This window comes from Pelodiscus sinensis, chromosome 3, assembly GCF_049634645.1.
Source record: "Pelodiscus sinensis isolate JC-2024 chromosome 3, ASM4963464v1, whole genome shotgun sequence".
NCBI classification, from domain to species: Eukaryota; Metazoa; Chordata; order Testudines; family Trionychidae; genus Pelodiscus; species Pelodiscus sinensis.
In genome coordinates, this window is record NC_134713.1 from 190385810 (window position 1) to 190403407 (window position 17598).

At 43.6% G+C, this 17598-nt stretch overlaps 1 protein-coding gene across 9 annotated transcripts in view; it reads left to right on the forward strand.

Moving 5' to 3' along the window:
- Window positions 1–17598, forward strand: part of PAK5 (p21 (RAC1) activated kinase 5) — a 229998-nt gene that overhangs the window by 160534 nt on the left and 51866 nt on the right. The window contains exon 2 of one of the 9 annotated variants that reach the window (XM_014580030.3): window positions 740–923. The exons of the other annotated variants lie outside the window; for them this stretch is intronic. Coding sequence (XP_014435516.1) covers window positions 897–923 — 27 coding nt within the window. The 5' untranslated portion in view covers window positions 740–896. The remainder of the gene's footprint in view (window positions 1–739; window positions 924–17598) is intronic. 9 annotated transcript variants of the gene reach the window in all.

Here is a 17598-nt window from a genome sequence, read left to right on the forward strand (position 1 = left end):
GGAGTAACTTTAGTTCGAACCAAGGGGTTTGGTTTGAACTAATGCGTTCCGGCACGTACTTCCTGGTTCGAATCGGCTGTGATTAGAACTAGCATGCTGGCGAGATCATGCTAATGAAGCATGAGATATTTAAATCCCCGCTTCATTGACTATTTCGAATACCTGCATTTGCATCCCTAGTTCGAACTGGGGTGCAAGTGTTGACATACCCTAGTAGAATCAAGCTTTCCATAGGATGAACACTATAAGTCTGACTTAAGTCATCTCTGGGTAAAGGTCCTGGAAGAGGGAGAAATAAGCAAAGGAAAAGTGTTCAGTTTGAGGGGGTTTTTTGAGTTTTTAATCACAAAGATCACATCTTATGGACTTTAATTCACTATCTGGATTGCACAGCTAAAAGAATTGCAGAAGCTTATGGATTTTACTGAAATAAATAGCTTTTTAGTACAGACCACACAATAATTGCTATCTCTTTGCTAATTTATGTTTAATTCCCTGGGTGTAAAGTCTAAATTTTCTAGTAAAAGCTGTAGTGAAATGTTCATGGTCCAAAAAGCTTCAGTATAATGGTTTTAAAGAAGTGCTCACCTAGCACAATAGGATTAGATTTTGTCTGGAAGCTACTGTGGAAATCATAGATAATAACATCATAGCATATGCAATGATGCACACTTCTGTTGTGTGTTTTGTGCAGCAATACCTGTTAACGCCACTGTCTGTCTTGCTACTCCCTTTGCAGTCCTAAGTGGCGCAGGAAGGAGTAGGAGCAGCACTTTGGGTGATACCTTGTCAGACCGACAGATTAATTTATTAAGGGTGTCAGGGCCAATCTACTGCTGATAATGGAATGCCACTGAAAAATGGTTCAGGCCAGCAAATCAAATCAACTCTAAATTATGCCAGAAGTGTTTCAACAGTTTCAGGTAAATTAGATTATATTATTGTCCTCAGTGTCCTCTTTCTACAAGTTACATGGACAACATTTCTCTGAAACTCTGCCTTTTTGTTTCCTTATACATTGCTCGCCAAAACAAAGGCTCTGTTTTGGTTTTATATAAAAGAAGTAAACAAATGCAGGTGAATCTTCAGGTCTATAGTATCACCTGATTTGTAAATTTAACTTACCTATTTAGATTTCTGCCTTATATTTCTTACCACCTTTTCCAAAATTGAAATGGGAAATCCGTTTTAGAAGTTCAGAACTATTTAGCTGTGGCAGTGGCATTGCCACTGATGATGTTTTCTGTCTTTTATGATGACCATCTTCAGAAAAGAAAGAGCAATGTGTCTCCCAGGAATAAGAAAACAAAACCCCACTACTAGATTTACTGGTCTGATGAATTTACGTCAGGCATCTATTTTGCTAGTAAAAATCTCTAAATTCTATGAAGTAAAAAAAAAAACTGTTACAGGAGAAATGTAAGACTACCATAATATTTTCAAAAGTCTCAAAGGGGTAGCCATGTTGTGTGTAAATTTAAAAGCAATGAATAGTCCTGTGGCATCTTAGAGACTAACAAATGATAAATAGTATCACGTTCCACTAAAAAAACACTTCAGGTTGAACCTTTCTAGTCCAGAACTCTGGTCTGGCAACATCCGTGACTGATTTTAGTTAGCCAGATGTCCACTTAGCCACACCCTATGATAAGCTTCCCCGGGTCCCATAAAGTTTTGTTTACAGCCACCAGTTCTGGCTCAGTGTTCTGTGCTGTTATTCAGCTCTAATTTATCCCTAAATGTCCTCTCACAGCCCAGTAAGCAGTGAAAGTGTTGGCAATGCCTGATCCTGTGATCTGGCAAATTCTCGGGTTTGGTACCAGTCAGGTCCTGAAGGTGCTGGACTAGAGAGGTTCAACCTATAAATAGCTTGTGGCGTGGGTATGTGCACACGCACATAATTTTCGTGAAGTATTTGGAAGGGTCATTTACTCTATTTTCCCCGATTTTTTTTCCAACATTAGAATTTTGGGTTTTAAACACTCCCATTCTATAAGGACAGGGTCCAAGGACCAGGGTCAGACCAGGGGTCCAGCTATACCAGTTTCCTGTCTCTGGTGGTGGCTCAAGACAGATGCTTCTGAGGGAATGAACAGAGCAGGATTGTTGTTCAGGGATCCATTCTCTGCCATCCAGTCCCAGCTTCTGGCAGCTGAAGATTTAGGGACGAGGTTGCGTCCCTGACCATGTTGGCTCATAGCCAAAGCTGAACCTGTCCTCCGTCAACTTTTCCAATTGCTTTTTGAACCCAGTTATGCTTTTGGCTTTCAACATCCAGGGCAACAAGCCGGGCCACCCATGGGGAAGGGGGAGAAGAGCAGCTACCTCAGGGTCTGGTGATTTAAAAAGGCCAAGAGCTCCTAGCTGTCATCTCAGCAGCAGCCAGAGATCCGGAGGTACGGACTGGGAAGCACTGAAGGGATGCCTGGGAGAGGCAAGCCCCTCAGCCCTGCTCCTTCCTTCTGGAAGCCTGGAGCCAACTCCCTCCATCCCTCACTTTGCCCCAATGCCTGGCAAGCCAGCTGGCAGCCCTGGCAAAAAGTTCCACAAGATGATTGTGCTTTTTGTGTGTTTTTAACCAGCTCCCTATTACTGTCCACCAGTGACTCTGACCATAGTATTTTTATTCACTTCATTAACAGACACCTGTCTCCCATCCAAGATTTGCACCCCTTTTATAACCTGAACAAAAGATCTTGTTTGGCACTTGGGGGAGGGGAGGCTGAGGAAGGAGAAGATCTGAATATGGAACCTGGCCCATTAGGTTTTTTAATCTGTTTATGCATGCATTCAATCTCTGTGCCTATTCTAAGTTGTTTTGCGCTGGTCTACGCTAAAGCGTTATGCAGTAAATTTATCTGTAACTATGTTGTTTTAAAGTGTGATGTTTCTCTGGTACAGTAAGTGCTTTACTGGTACACCAAGCCATAGTGTGAACACAGTAACGCCAGTATAAATGTGCCTTTTACTTAAGCCAGGTCTACTCAATGGGAGAAAATCGACCTAAGATTCGCAACTCCAGCTACGTGAATAGCATAGCTGGACTGGACATATCTTAGTCAAATTTCCACAGCAGCCCCCACTGCAAACTCTCCCACTGACTTCTCCCCCAGGTTGTGAGGAGTAAGAGTACTGGGGTCAATGGGAGCATAATCAGTGGTATTTTAGCAGGTCCTTACTAGACCTGCGAAATCGAACCCCGAGAGATTGATCTCCACGGCATCAATCTCCTGGTAGGTGGAGACAAGCCTTTATTTTGCTTCCCAAACTGCAAGACACTATACTGGTATCCGCACTCTGTTACGGAATTAACTCATGGGGTTGTGACCGTTTAATATAACAGTATAGTTATTGACACAACTTTCTAGGGGTATGTCTACACTACCCCGCTAGTTCGAACTAGCGGGGTAATGTAGGCATACCGCACTTGCAAATGAAGCCCGGGATTTGAATTTCCCGGGCTTCATTTGCATAAACTGGGCGCTGCCATTTTTAAATCCCTGCTCGTTCGAACCCCGTGCCGCGCGGCTACACGCGGCACGAACTAGGTAGTTCGGACTAGGCTTCCTACTCCGAACTACCGTTACTCCTCATTCCACGAGGAGTAACGGTAGTTCGGACTAGGAAGCCTAGTCCGAACTACCTAGTTCGTGCCGCGTGTAGCCGCGCGGCACGGGGTTCGAACGAGTAGGGATTTAAAAATGGCGGCACCCAGTTTATGCAAATGAAGCCCAGGAAATTCAAATCCCGGGCTTCATTTGCAAGTGCGGTATGCCTACATTACCCTCCTAGTTCGAACTAGGAGGGTAGTGTAGACATACCCTAGTATAGACAAGTGCACTTCTTAAACTTGTGCAGCCAGTGAAACTATAACTGGAAAAGAAAACAGCCCGACTGCGATTCAGCTAAGATCAAAGTGATGCAGAGAGAGCATTGAAGAGAAATGATGTGCCAACTTGACACAGGTGACTTCAGTGTCAGTTCACCTCTCTCTCTGTCTGGGCTGACAGGAAAGGTGTTTTCAAGTGCTCCATGTGAAAGACCTGGAAGAAGGCAAGTAATATGAATAAAAATCAACCACTCTTTGACAGCGAAGGCAACAACAAAAGACACTGGTAGTCAAATTAAAATTGTGAGAGGCATTTTCAACAGCTCAGTAATACATCTTTTGTATCCATCAGTGTGAATCCCATTATACTGAATAACCTGTATCCTCCTATCTGCTTTCTCCTTTCATATATTTTCTGCCATTTCTTGCACACTTCTCTTTTGGGTGTCTAATGCATATCCTACTTGCTCTCTGACCGACGTGCATGCACCTTCATGGGGCATATGTCAGGGGAAGTAGTAAATTAGTAGGGTGATGTCTAAGTAGAAAGTTGCTGAGTTTAACTTCTTGCTGTGTCTGGCATCTTACGGATTTACAGATGTAAAAAGAATAAAAGTGTCTGGCTGTCACTGATATAGAAAAATGGGTCTGCTTTGCAATGTGAGATTGGACAGTTCAAAGTGTGTGGCCACTGAACCGCCCTCTAAAGTTCTGTCTTTTAACATAATAGGAACATCATGAAAGAGAGGCCAAAACCAGATCCTGGAATCTAGAGGTAAATCCATCCAGATCTGAATCTGACCCTGTAGGTTTGGCTGTGAGTCAGATCCAGAATTAGAATTGAGGAACTTTTTCCTCTGGTTGGATCCTGGGGGGGTGGGGGGAGGGGGACGACTCACTGTGCTCTCTTTGTTTTATGTTCTAGAATTGGACAGAAACCAGCCAGAGTAGCAGTAGGTGTGTAGCTAGGAATAGCACGTTCATGTATAATTAGTAAACACGGTTATTACTAGGGATGTGAAAGTGTAACCATGTACACAGTTAACCAATGAGCCTAGGCTATTGGTTAACTATTGGTTAACATGCATGGGTACACGCAGCCCCCAGTATCAGAGACAGCAGCACAAGGGACTGCCTGCTCCCACATGTAACCATGTAACTGCCCCCATGTGTAAGCATTTAAGCTGCCTGCCCCCTGCACTGCTGCCTGCCCCCACATGTAACCGTTGAAATGTCAGCAGTTACACAATTACTTAAATGCATTTTAACATCCCTAGATATTACATAATTAACATGGACCCAATTGTGCCCCTGTGGTTTTTTTTCACATTTTTTCCTGTTGTATAAAGAGACCACACATCTGAATTTAATACTTGCTATTACAACCCAGTAATAGGGTTGTCCTGTCCTGTTCTGTGGTTTGGGGGAATTTATTTGAGGAGCAAAACTTCCCTGGACATCAGAAGGGCCAGGATTCCATCTGCTGAATTTGACTAATGCTCTGCAAAATCTTAAACAACAAATGGCCCTGCAGCACCTTAGAGACTAACAAAAAATGTAGCCGGTATCATGAGCTTTCTTGGGCACAACCCACTTCTTCAGATGAATGGAGTAAGGGGTCCAGGATAGCAGAGAAAGAGAGGGGTTAGGGAGGGAAAGAGAAGGAAAAAAATAGGGAAAAAAATATTGTCAGTTAGTGTCCATACTAAATGAGGCTAATAGAGTAGGCTCTCAGTACCCGGTGCTTAGCTTTTTATGTCATTAGGGTGTGGAATGCAGTGGGCCAACCTAAGCATGTTACATTTAATTTAATCAACTAGTAGATGGAATTTCCATCAACTAGTCGATAAGTGAGGGAGCCACAGCAGGATTAGGTCCCGGCCCCAGGAGCTAATCCTGCTGCGGTTCTGTCTTTAAAATGTATTAAGAGCTTGCCAGCTAATTCCCAGCTCACACCCGGTCCCCACTACTCCTCTGCCTTCCCTGCCCCCTGCAGAGACAGTGCTGGGGGGAACTGGCTTTTAAGCCGGCTCCTCCCAGCACCAGCTCCTGCGCTACCCACCTTGCTGCCTCTGATAGAGGTAGCAAGTTGGGGGAGAAGCAACTAGTCATGGGATTTATGCTTAGTCGCCTAGTCGCTTATATCCCTAGCTCATCCAGGTCAGGTCTTTGTTCAAACCTTGCTTACAGGTGTCATACTTGTAAATGAAATCAAGTTCTGCAGCTTCTCTCTCTAGCTGGTTTTTGAAATTGCTTTGTAATAGCATAGTCACTTTTAGATCCATTAGTGGGCGCCTGGGCAAGTTAAAATGTCACTGTGACACTCAGAGCTGTTTTATAGTTTTAAGAGCAAAAGAATCTTTGGGAACTGTGTCTGGTCTCCGAAGGGGAGCCATGTTAGTCTACATCTGCAAAAGCAATGAGGAGTCCTTTGGCACTTTATTTATTTGGGCATAAGCTTTTGTGGGCAAAAAGCACTTAATCAGATGCATGAGAACTGTGTGTGGGAGCAGGGGAGTAAACCAAAAATGTTGGTTTGGGGCTATGAAGTTACATGTCAGCTGGTGCAGATATAAAAGCCCGACAGTACGTTTTATAAAGAAAAGAAACAGTTTAAACACTTGAATGTTATCATAGTGTCAATTTTTATTTTAATTAAAAACAGAAATGACCCTGGTGAGGACAACATAAACAGTAAGACATGCATGAGTCTTCCTGAAGAAATTCCCCATCACCACAGCTATCCCCGAAAAGTAATTATTTTTGCAGCATAAATGGAAAATGCTAGAGCTGTGATTTAAGTTGTTTCAGAAAATTCAATCAAACAGTCGTCTAAAATCTTTTATTAGTTTAAGAAGAGAACAGGATTCCTTAGTCAGGTTAACAGGCTTAAAGATATTAATATGCACGTTTTTGGCATGGTTTAAACTTCATTTTGAAAAATGTCATATGAAACAGTAAGGCGGCTTACAGTGTAGGTGCTAATTAAACTTACTTTTTAAAGATTGCACTCCTGCTGCCTGTTTAATATGTGCTCTCCAGAAAAGCTAATACTGTATAGCACATTGTCATATGCCCAAAACCCATCATGAGCAAATGTAAAATATTTACTTTGTCCTATTTAAATGATTTCTTTGCTTTAGGACTTCACAACTGCTAGGTGCCGATCTGACATCCTCTTATTCTCTTGAGTCACAGATTATTAAAACAGAAGGTCCTGCTGTCGTCATCTAGTTCAGTGGTGGGCAACTTGTGACCCATGTCTGAAGCCCAGCAGGATACTCTGATTGAGCACCACAAGGCATTTTGCTAATGTTGACCATCCACAGGCACCGCCCCCACAGCTCCCATTGGCTGTGAGGTTCGCTGTTGCTAGCCAATGGAAACAATGGGGGCAGTGCCTGCAGGCAAACGGACACGCTAGTCGCCACTTCCCACAGCTTCTATTGGAGGAGAACAGTGAACCACAGCCACTGGGAGCTGAAGAGGGCCATGCCTGCGGACAGTTAACATCAGCAAAATGTCTCCCGGCCTGCCATCCGTTTCCCCTGTTGGGTTGCATGCAGCCCGCAGGCCATGGGTTGCCCACCACTGGTCTACTCTGACGTCTCAGACTGTAGCAATTCACCCTGTAATTTCCCCATCTGAACTCTGTGCTTGTGTACACTGCTGAAATGCATCATGTTAAAGCACATGCTAACTAACAGGTTGTTAAACACGACTTAAAATTAACATTTGTTATCAGTAGGTCACAGTTAATCATAGAGCTGGTTAGGAATTGGGTATTTCTCCCCATAGAAAAAATTGATTTTTTGGCAAAATATTTGTATTCCTAAATGCTACTGTAGCACTTCATTGGATTTACAGATTGCTCTTGTTCTCCTCTTACAGTTGGATTTCCTGGCCAGTCTACATCTCCCCACAATCTCCCGCAATCTCCTCTCTTAAGGAGGGGAGGCAGTGTGTTCTGAGGGAAATGAAGTCTGGCTGAGGGACTCCTGTCAGTAGAGGAGAATGTGAATGTGACTTATCTGAACTACAACTCTCTTGATATTCTGTGATATTTTTTTAACTAAACTATTGCTGGTTTGGGGCGTTCAATGTGTGACCAAAATCTAAACTTTCTGTGGAAAGCTGACACTTTTCCTGAACAATTTCATTTCAGTCAGAAAACCAACTTTCAACTGAAAAACAGTTTTTGCTTATTTTAAACCAGATCTCATTGACAAGGAGCTTCTGACACATTGTTAAACAGGATTGTCCCTCTCTACTCAAAGGGCCAGGTTTTCTGTAGCCCTGCAATTTGTGTAGTCACTTCCAGCAGTGAAAAGTAGGGATGTGAATGTTTAACCGGTAAGCCACAACCGTAACAGGCTGCTCTGGCCAGTCTGGTGCAGTCCCTGCTGGGGATGGGGAAAGCTTATTGGATAGTTGACTTTTGCTTATTGGATAGTTGACTAGTCGCTTACATCCCTACCGCATATGGGGAGTCCTCGTTGTTTAGCATTATATCAGCTAACACGTGTTTTAAGGCAGGGGTGTCCTTAGGATTTATGGGGCCCTGCGCAGTACTATTAAACTGGTGCTCCTCTGCCTAACAGCAGCGGTGGGAGAGGAAGATGATTTTTTAGAGATGAGATTTTATCATCTTCAGCAACACACGAATGAAATGTTTTTAAAGCAAATTTTAAACTAAGGTCCTGTAGACTAATGCAGTAAATTCAGAAACCGACATTAGATACCTGAGGTTAGCAAATGCCCATGCAATGGCGTCATTGCTATTTGAATTGTACTTTCACAGGTTCAGCCTTCTCCTAATAGCTCTGGCAGACTCTTTCAGTTTTAAGTGAACTAGATCTCCTTTGGAGGAAGCAGAGCCACAGACCAGGGATAGGGAGCGGCAAGTGGTAGACATTAAGACCCAGGGGTGCCCCAAGTTTTCAGATGCCCTATGCAACTACATATTCTGCCTATGGGTAAGGATGTCTCTGTTCTAAGGTGTAATTTTCCAGGGCAGATAAGGCAATAGATGTTCTGATTGACCACTGCACTACTCCCTCAGGGTATGTCTACACTACCCTCCTAGTTCGAACTAGGAGGGTAATGTAGGCATACCGCACTTGCAAATGAAGCCCGGGATTTGAATTTCCCGGGCTTCATTTGCATAAGCGGGGAGCCGCCATTTTTAAATCCCCGCTGGTTTGAACCCCGTGTAGCGCGGCTACACGGGGCTCGAACTAGGTAGTTCGGTCTAGGATTCCTATTCCGAACTACCTAGTTCGAGCCCCGTGTAGCCGCGCTACACGGGGTTCGAACCAGCGGGGATTTAAAAATGGCGGCTCCCCGCTTATGCAAATGAAGCCCGGGAAATTCAAATCCCGGGCTTCATTTGCAAGTGAGGTATGCCTACATTACCCCGCTAGTTCGAACTAGCGGGGTAGTGTAGACATACCCTCAGAGAACTGATGGGCAGGATTCCCTGGGATGCTAATATGAAGGGGGAAGGCGTCCAGGACAGCTGGCAGTATTTTAAAGAAGCCTTATTAAAGGCACAGGAAGAAACCATCCTAATGCACAGTAAGAAAAGCAAATAAAGTAGACGACCAGATTGGCTTACCGGGGAAATCCTTGGTGAGCTTAAACACAAAATGGAAGCTTACAAGAAGTGGAAACTTGTTCAGATGACTAGGGAGGAGTATAAATATATTGTTCGAGAATACAGGGGAGTTATCAGGAAGGCGAAAGTGCAATTTGAATTGCAGCTAGCAAGGGATGTGAAGGGTAACAAGAAAGGTTTCTACAGGCATGTTAGCAATAAGAGGGTGATCAGAGAGGGTGTGGGGCTCTTACTGGGTGATGGAGGTAACCTAGTAACAGATGATGTGGGAAAAGCTGAAGTACTCATTGCTTTCTTTGCCTCAGTCTTCACAGACAAGGTCAGCTCCCAGACTACTGCACTAGACAACGCAGTATGGGAAGGAGGTAGGCAGCCCTTAGTGGAGAATGAACAGGTTAAGAACTATTTAGAAAAGCAAAACATACACAAATCCATGGGTCCAGATTTAATGCATCCGAGGGTACGGAGGGAGTTGGCAAATGTCATTGCAGAGCCTTTGGCCATTATCTTTGAAAACTTGTGGAGATCGGAAGAGATCCCGGATGATTCAGAAAAGGCAAATGTAGTGCTTATCTTTAAAAAAGGGAAGAAGGACAATCCAGGAAACTACAGACCAGTCAGCCTTACCTCAGTCCCTGGAAAAATCATGGAGGGGTTCCTCAAGAAATCCATTTTGAAGCACTTGGAAGAGGGGAAAGTGATCAGGAATAGTCAACATGCATTCACTAAGGACAAGTCATTCCTGACCAATCTGATTAGCTTCTATGATGTAATAACTGGCTCTGGGGATATGGGAAAATCGGTGCACGTGATATACCTTGTTTTTAGCAAAGCTTTTGATATGGTCTCCCACAATATTCTTGCCAGCAAGTTGAGGGAATATGGATTGGATAAATGGACGGTAAGATGGATAGAAAGCTGGCTAGACTGTCAGGCCCAGCGGGTAGTGATCAATAGCTCAATGTCAGGTTGGCAATCGGTTTCTAGCGGAGTGCCCCAAGGATCAGTTCTAGAGCTGGTTTTGTTCAACATCTCTATTAATGACCTGGATGAGGGGATGGATTGCACCCTCCACAAGTTTGCGGATGACACTTAAGCTAGAGGGAGAAGTAGATACATTAGAGGGCAGGGATAGGGTCCAGAGTGACCTAGACACATGAGAGGGCTGGGCCAAAGGAAATCTGATGAGGTTCAACGAGGACAAGTATGGAGTCCTGCACTTAGGATGGAAGAATCCCAAGCATTGTTACAGGCTAGGGACCAAATGACTAAGTAGCAGTTCAGCAGAAAAGGACCTGGGGATTACAGTGGATGAGAAGCTGGATATGAGTCAACAGTGTGCCCTTGTAGCCAAGAAGGCGAATGGCATATTAGGTTGCATTAAGAGGAGCATTGCCAGCAGATCCAGAGATGTCATTATTCCCCTTTATTCGGCTTTGGTGAGGCCACATCTGGAGTACTGTGTCCAGTTCTGGGCCCCCCACTATAGAAAGGATGTGGACACATTGGAGAGGGTCCAGAGGAGGGCGACCAAAATGATTAGGGGATTGGAGCACATGACCTATGAGGAGAAGCTGAGGGATTCGGGCTTATTTAGTCTGCAGAAGAGTGAGGGGGGATTTGATAGCAGCCTTCAACTTCCTGAAGGGAGGTTCCAAAGAGGATGGAGAGAGGCTGTTCCCAGTAGTGACAGTTGGCAGAACAAGGAGCAATGGTCTCAAGTTACAGCAGGGGAGGTCTAGGTTGGATATTAGGAAAAACTATGTCACTAGGAGGGTGGTGAAGCACTGAGATGGGTTCCCTAGGGAGGTGGTGGAATCTCCATCCCTAGAGGTGTTTAAGTCCTGGCTGGACAAAGACCGGGCTGGGTTGATTTAGTCGGGATTGGTCCTGCTTTGGGCGGGGGGCTGGCCTCGATAACCCCCTGAGGTCTCCTCCAGCTCTAGGATTCTATGATTCTACTCCAGTTTGATGTCAGTGCATCTTCATTGAATCAAGCCCACAGAAATCCAGGAGGAATGTGTGTGCCAAAGGGCTGCAGGATCATGCCAGAAATTGGTCATTGGCTGAAAAGAATGGGCAATTCAGAAGCAGGCTCCATGTTTATTTGCTCTCTGATCCACCTCCTTTTAATGGTTTCTCTCTTGCATAGGTGTACGCAACTTCTGAATCTGAACACATGCAATAGGAGAGAGATTATAAATGACAATGCACCGGTGACTTGGGTTAGGACACTAATCAAGGATTACAACTAATACCAAAATTGTAATTATTTGATTAATTTCCTTCTCCTCGACCTGCAGTGGTAGTTTAGTTACAAAATAACTATAATGAAGTATGTTAGTACTCGCAAATCCCATTGTTAGCGCATTAACAATATGAAGCAAGAATAAATTCCTGGACCAAGATTCTTAATTGTGGTGTGTCTAGACTACAGGGTGTTTTTGAAAAAAGTAGTCTTTTTTCAAAAAAACTTCCTCTGCATCTAGACTGCTGCCGTGGTCTTTCGAAAGTAAATCGAAAGAACATGGCAGTTTTTTCAATGGCGGAAAACCTCATTTTATGAGGAAGAATGCCTTTTTTCAAAAGTGTGCTTTCGAAAAAAGGCGCTATGAAATGCCTGGGTGCTCTCTTTCAAAAAAGTGGCTTGCTTTTTCGAAAGTACTGGTTGCAGTCTAGACGCTCTTTCGAAAGAGGCTTGTAGTCTAGACGTAGCCTTGGTGTGAACTGGAGTAAATTCCTAAAGACAATAGAGCTAAACCGATTTACACCAGCTCCAGTTCTGGTGGCTGATTCTCTAGTCCCAATTCCTTCCTCAGACAAAATCCCATCCCTGTTAAAGCGAGATTTGGATGAGTAAGGGCTGTGATCTGGTGCCCTACAAGGACTTCAATGAAACACACCAAAGAAAAGGGTAAAGTTAAAAACAATGATTTCCTTTCCTTATGGAAGGCTTCTCCATTTTTCATTTCTATTTCCAAGTCGTAAAACATTTCTCCTGATGAGCTCACTGGTGTGGAGCATCTGTTTCCCAGAAGCACATTGCTAATGGCAGTGTGTTCCACACCATCACAGCTACAGAATGAGGTGGTGCAGAGAGGGGAAATGGGAAGGAAAATAAATACAGTATGCAGCTTGCAAGCAACGTGCACTGGGGGTGAAGTGCACCCCTCTGTAAAAGCCCTGCACAAGGCTTACGCACCATTTACAAACCCAGATCAGCCCTTTTTCAAGGGGTTCCGGGTGCAGGAGCAATAGGACTCGGGGAGGGAGGGGGGTCCAAGTGAAGGTGGTTGGAGCTCCGCAGACAAGTTCTGGATGGGGTGACCTCAGCAGGGGAATCCCGGGGGGTTTGGCCAGGTGGGGGTCCAGGTGAAGCTTGTTGGGACTCATCAGGGTAGTTCAGAAGCATAGGGGGTAGGGTTCACTATGGGAGGGTATGTCTACACTACCACCCTAGTTCGAACTAGGATGGTAATGTAGGCAACCGGAGTTGCAAATGAAGCCCGGGATTTGAATTTCCCGGGCTTCATTTGCATCTCGCCGGGCGCCGCCATTTTTAAATGTCCGCTAGTGCGGACTGCGCGGCACGGACTAGGTAGCTCGGACTAGGCTTCCCGTGAAACGAGAAGTAACGGTAGTTCGGAATAGGAAGCCTAGTCCGAACTACCTAGTCCGTGCCACGTGTAGCTGCGCGGCACGGAGTCCGCACTAGCGGACATTTAAAAATGGCGGCGCCCGGCGAGATGCAAATGAAGCCCGGGAAATTCAAATCCCGGGCTTCATTTGCAACTCCAGTTGCCTACATTACCACCCTAGTTCGAACTAGGGTGGTAGTGTAGACATACCCTGAGGGGTTCAGGTATGGGGGGGATCTGAGGTTGGTGCAGGGGAGGGGAGCTTGGCAGGGGTCCAGATGTGGGGTGTGGGTCTCAACAGGGAGGTCCAGGTGCAGGGGGCAGGATTGGGAGGGATAGGGGTTTAGGTTCTTGGCCTTCTGGGGGGGGTAAGGCTGAGAGGAAGATCAGGATGGGGGCCTAGATGCATGGGGGTTGGGCAGACAAGGGAGGAAACGCCTCAATAAATCTTTTTGGAACTGTCTACATTATTCTTAAAAACAACTTTTTTTTCAGTGGCATACAGATATGTGCCATTTACAGAGCACATAGCCATGTGGGGTGGTACAGTACAGGTGTGGTGTTACTCATGTAGAGCTGATAAAAAGCTTTCCAGTGGAACAGTTTTCCACTGAAACATGTTAATTCAATTAAATCACTACTTATGCAGTAATGTAGTGATTGTGTCAAATACTTGAACATAAATTTTTTGTGCCAATGTAGCCAAAACATTTCATTTTGACTTTATTGTTTCAACTATTATGTTATGTGATATAATAATAGAAATGATAAAGTTTAAACTTAGAACTTTGGCCTTCTTTGAAATTACATGCTTTGATAAGAACCATATCCAAACCAATACTTTCAGATTCAGGCCCACTGAGTAATTATTACCGCTGTGTCTGCTCCTTCAGCTTTTTAATATTCTTTTAACATATTTTTTCCCAGAGATTTTAAAATTTTGCAGATTTTTTCCCCATTTCGACTCTTTATTCTGATTCAGGATGAACAGAAATTTCAAACTGTCCGAATTTCCCATGAAAAAGAAACTCAGAAATTTGACCAGCTCTGCTCATTTGGAAATACTTTCATAACTTGCTCATAACAATAGATCACCATCACACCACACCCTCATGTATTCTGTGTTTGAGAGAGAAGTGTGTATGTGAATGGCTGGATAGATGAGATAGGTAGATCGGTAAGATGTTAGTTTATAGCCTGGATTCAACCAAAAATATTAACATTTAATATTTACTTGGGAATATTTCAAGTGGCATTTAATGACTGTATTTGTGTATTTTTAAAGAAAGAAAAGAGGAAAAGAAAAGTGATTAAACTGTAGATACTTGACTGGAAGTTTAAAACTAAACATTTTGTCAAAGTTACTATGTTTTAAAGTGTCAAAAGAATCATCAGTGAAGGTGATTATAATGAAATGTTGCTCTTGTTGTTATGGCAACTGCCTTAGAAAACTGCTGTAAAAAGGTTGACAAATTATACAGTGCAGTTTTGGTTCATCTTTTTTATAGTCTCCCATCACTTTTATTTTTAAAGAATGTTAAACAGTTTGCACTGAAGGTAAGCCATGGAGAACGTATATTGTCTTAGATGTTTATATGTTCATTTATTTCTGTGCATCAAATATCAGTTACCTTTTCAGACTATATAACTTCAGTTCTACATTATTCACTTTCCATAATTAAAGGGAGGCTGTTCCATCATTTTTTTAGTTGCTCAACTATCTTACATTGTAGCCAATGCCAGTTTAATCCAGTGTGGCTGTATCCAGGTTACACACTTGTAGGAGGATGTTTTAAAAAAATACACAGCGAGGTCCTAACTCTGCATCCATTGGAGTCACTTAATTTAGTGGCAGTAGGGATCTCAGTGTGCCAGGTATCAGAGGGGTAGCCGTGTTAGTCTGAATCTGCAAAAGCGACAAGGAGTCCTGTGGCACCTTATAGACTAACAGATGTATTGGAGCATAAGCTTTCATGGGCAAAGACCCTCTGTTAGTCTATAAGGTGCCACAGGACTCCTTGTCAGTATGCCAGATTACAGATGCAAGATGAGGATTTGCGTTGACTTATCTAGTTGCTATTACTCACCTAGTTATTTTGTGAACCTCGTTATAGTTTTGGTCTTCACAACATCCCTTGGCAAAAAAGTTCTATAGTTTGACAGTGCATTGTGTGAACAGTTCCTTCTGTTTGTTTTAAACCTGATGCCCATTGCTTTCATTTGATGACCCCTAGTTCTTGTGTTACGAAAAGGAGTAAACAACACTTCCTTATTATTTTACTTTTGCTACGCCAGCCATGGTTTTATAAACTTCTGTCATATCCTATCTTTTCATCTCCAGCACAAATGGCTAGCACAAGTGAAACCCCTAGTAAAGACGATCCAAGTTCAGAACCTGGAGCATGATGGTAATGAAACTATGTTGACCCATAGCCAAGCATTACAAAGCATTCCAGCCTGCTAGGGATTTTCTTAACTGATAGTATTTGTTCTGGGAACAAGTTGAGTGAGGGAGGCAAGTTTTCAAGGTCCTCTTTAAGTCTGGGAAGAATTCTGTGCAGTTTAAAAAGCTTGTCTCTTTCAGCAGCTGAAGTTGGTCCAAAAAAAAGTTATGACTTCTCCCACCATCATCTCTCTAATATCCTGGAGCCAATACTGCTGCAACACCATTGGAAATATTATGTATTCTGGTCTATCATACAGTAGAAGCTAAAAGTGTATTGTGTTTTCCACAAAGAGTTATTGATGTAGGTATCCATTTCCTCTTCTGTCACAATACAATAAGGAAACAGTGTGCTACATTGTTATTAGCATCTGTCATCATTTAAATAATGTGGCAAACGATAGTGGGTGGACAGAGTAAAAGATGTTTCTTGTACCAGTGACAGTGAGTCAGGGCTGGTAATGTACCCATTCCTGAGATGACAAGTACTACATAGTCTGGGGGGTGGAGGACGGGGAATGATTGTCTGTGTTTGGTTGCTTCTCACCTGCCAGCCAAGGAGCTGATTATCTAGTATTACTGTGTGTCCATTTGGCATGGAAATTCCTCAACAGCTGCTGTCCCGGAATGGAATTAGCTAAATCTGATGAGAGGGGCAAGTAAAATTGCAGTGCATTGGGGTGAGGAGATGAAGGAGGAAAAGAAAAAAAGTTTTTTGTGAAGAAAGATGTAGTTTCTCTTCTTCACACAATGCATCTTATTTCCTTTGGGAGTGAGACACAGAAGATGCTTATAAAGCAGTGGTGGGCTCCCTGATGTATGCATGGCCCGCAAGACATTTTGTCTACCGTGGCTTACATGCAAGGTGGCCAGATTCTTCTGGTTTCAATCTGCACAGTTGTATCTTTTTGTCTTACCATCATTACTGAAGTAACACATGTGTAAAGCAAGAGCACATGAAATGAGGTGCATGCTGATTGCACACAATGTGGACTGTGAGGGCTGTGCGTTCCCTCTGCGTCCAATCAGAGCGCTGCCTCGGTTGAATTGGCACACCCTGCAAATTCTAAGTAGCAAGCACAGTTAGGAAACCTCCCCTATCTTGGAAGGCCGACTTGGGTACAATAGGCTTGTGGCCCACTGAGATGAAGGGCCACTCATGTGGCCCGCTCACTAGCCCAGGTTGCCCATCGCTGTTATAAAGCCATCCTACTGGTTTTCACTGGTATTTTTATATAAATAAAACAGCTGGGTTGTGTTGGTTCAACTTTGGCCGGGAACAAAGAATGGCGAGCACTAGGACCAGCAGGGGGCAGTGCCTGCTGACCGTCAACGCCAGCAAAATATCTTGCAGCTTGCAATCTGCTAGATTAACTGAACAGATGTACTAGGTCATTGGTGGGTAATCTAGCTGGCTAGGGAACCAGCTTTTCCAGTGGTATCACTTGTTTCCTTTCTGGAGAATGTGTCGGTTCTGAGAATCTAGTACTGTGAACATTATTATTTAGTGGCAGTATTGTAGCATTTGGGGGACCTAGCGTGGACTAACCCCAGTATGATAGTGTAGACCAATGTTTCTCTACCTTTTTTAATAAAGTACCTCTTTTAAAAAAAATTATAAGTACCCCCAGTACCTACCGTTTTCAGACACACAATGTTTTTTCTACTATTGCAACACCTTTGTTTAAACAACTTAATGGAAGCTGGGTGGGCGATGAAATTTTTGGGTGTAAAAAGTACAAAAATATTAAAGCACTGTAAAACTTAAAACAAAAACTCAGTTTTCTCCAAATTTCAGTTGTATTGACGTACCCCCCAGACTTCTCTTGAGTACCCCTGAGGGTACTTGTACCACTGGTTGAGAAACACTGGTCTAGACAGGTCCCAAGGTCTATTATTTTCTGGCCTTCACCTGGGTCCCATACCCAGACTAGCAGGGTTTTCAAACTGCACCCAACAATTACACTTCTTGCACACATTTGATTACATGGAGGCCAATTTAAAGCAGGTATAACCTGGTTACCAAGCAGAGGACTAGCTGTGGAGTAGGAATCCATCCATCAGATCACTG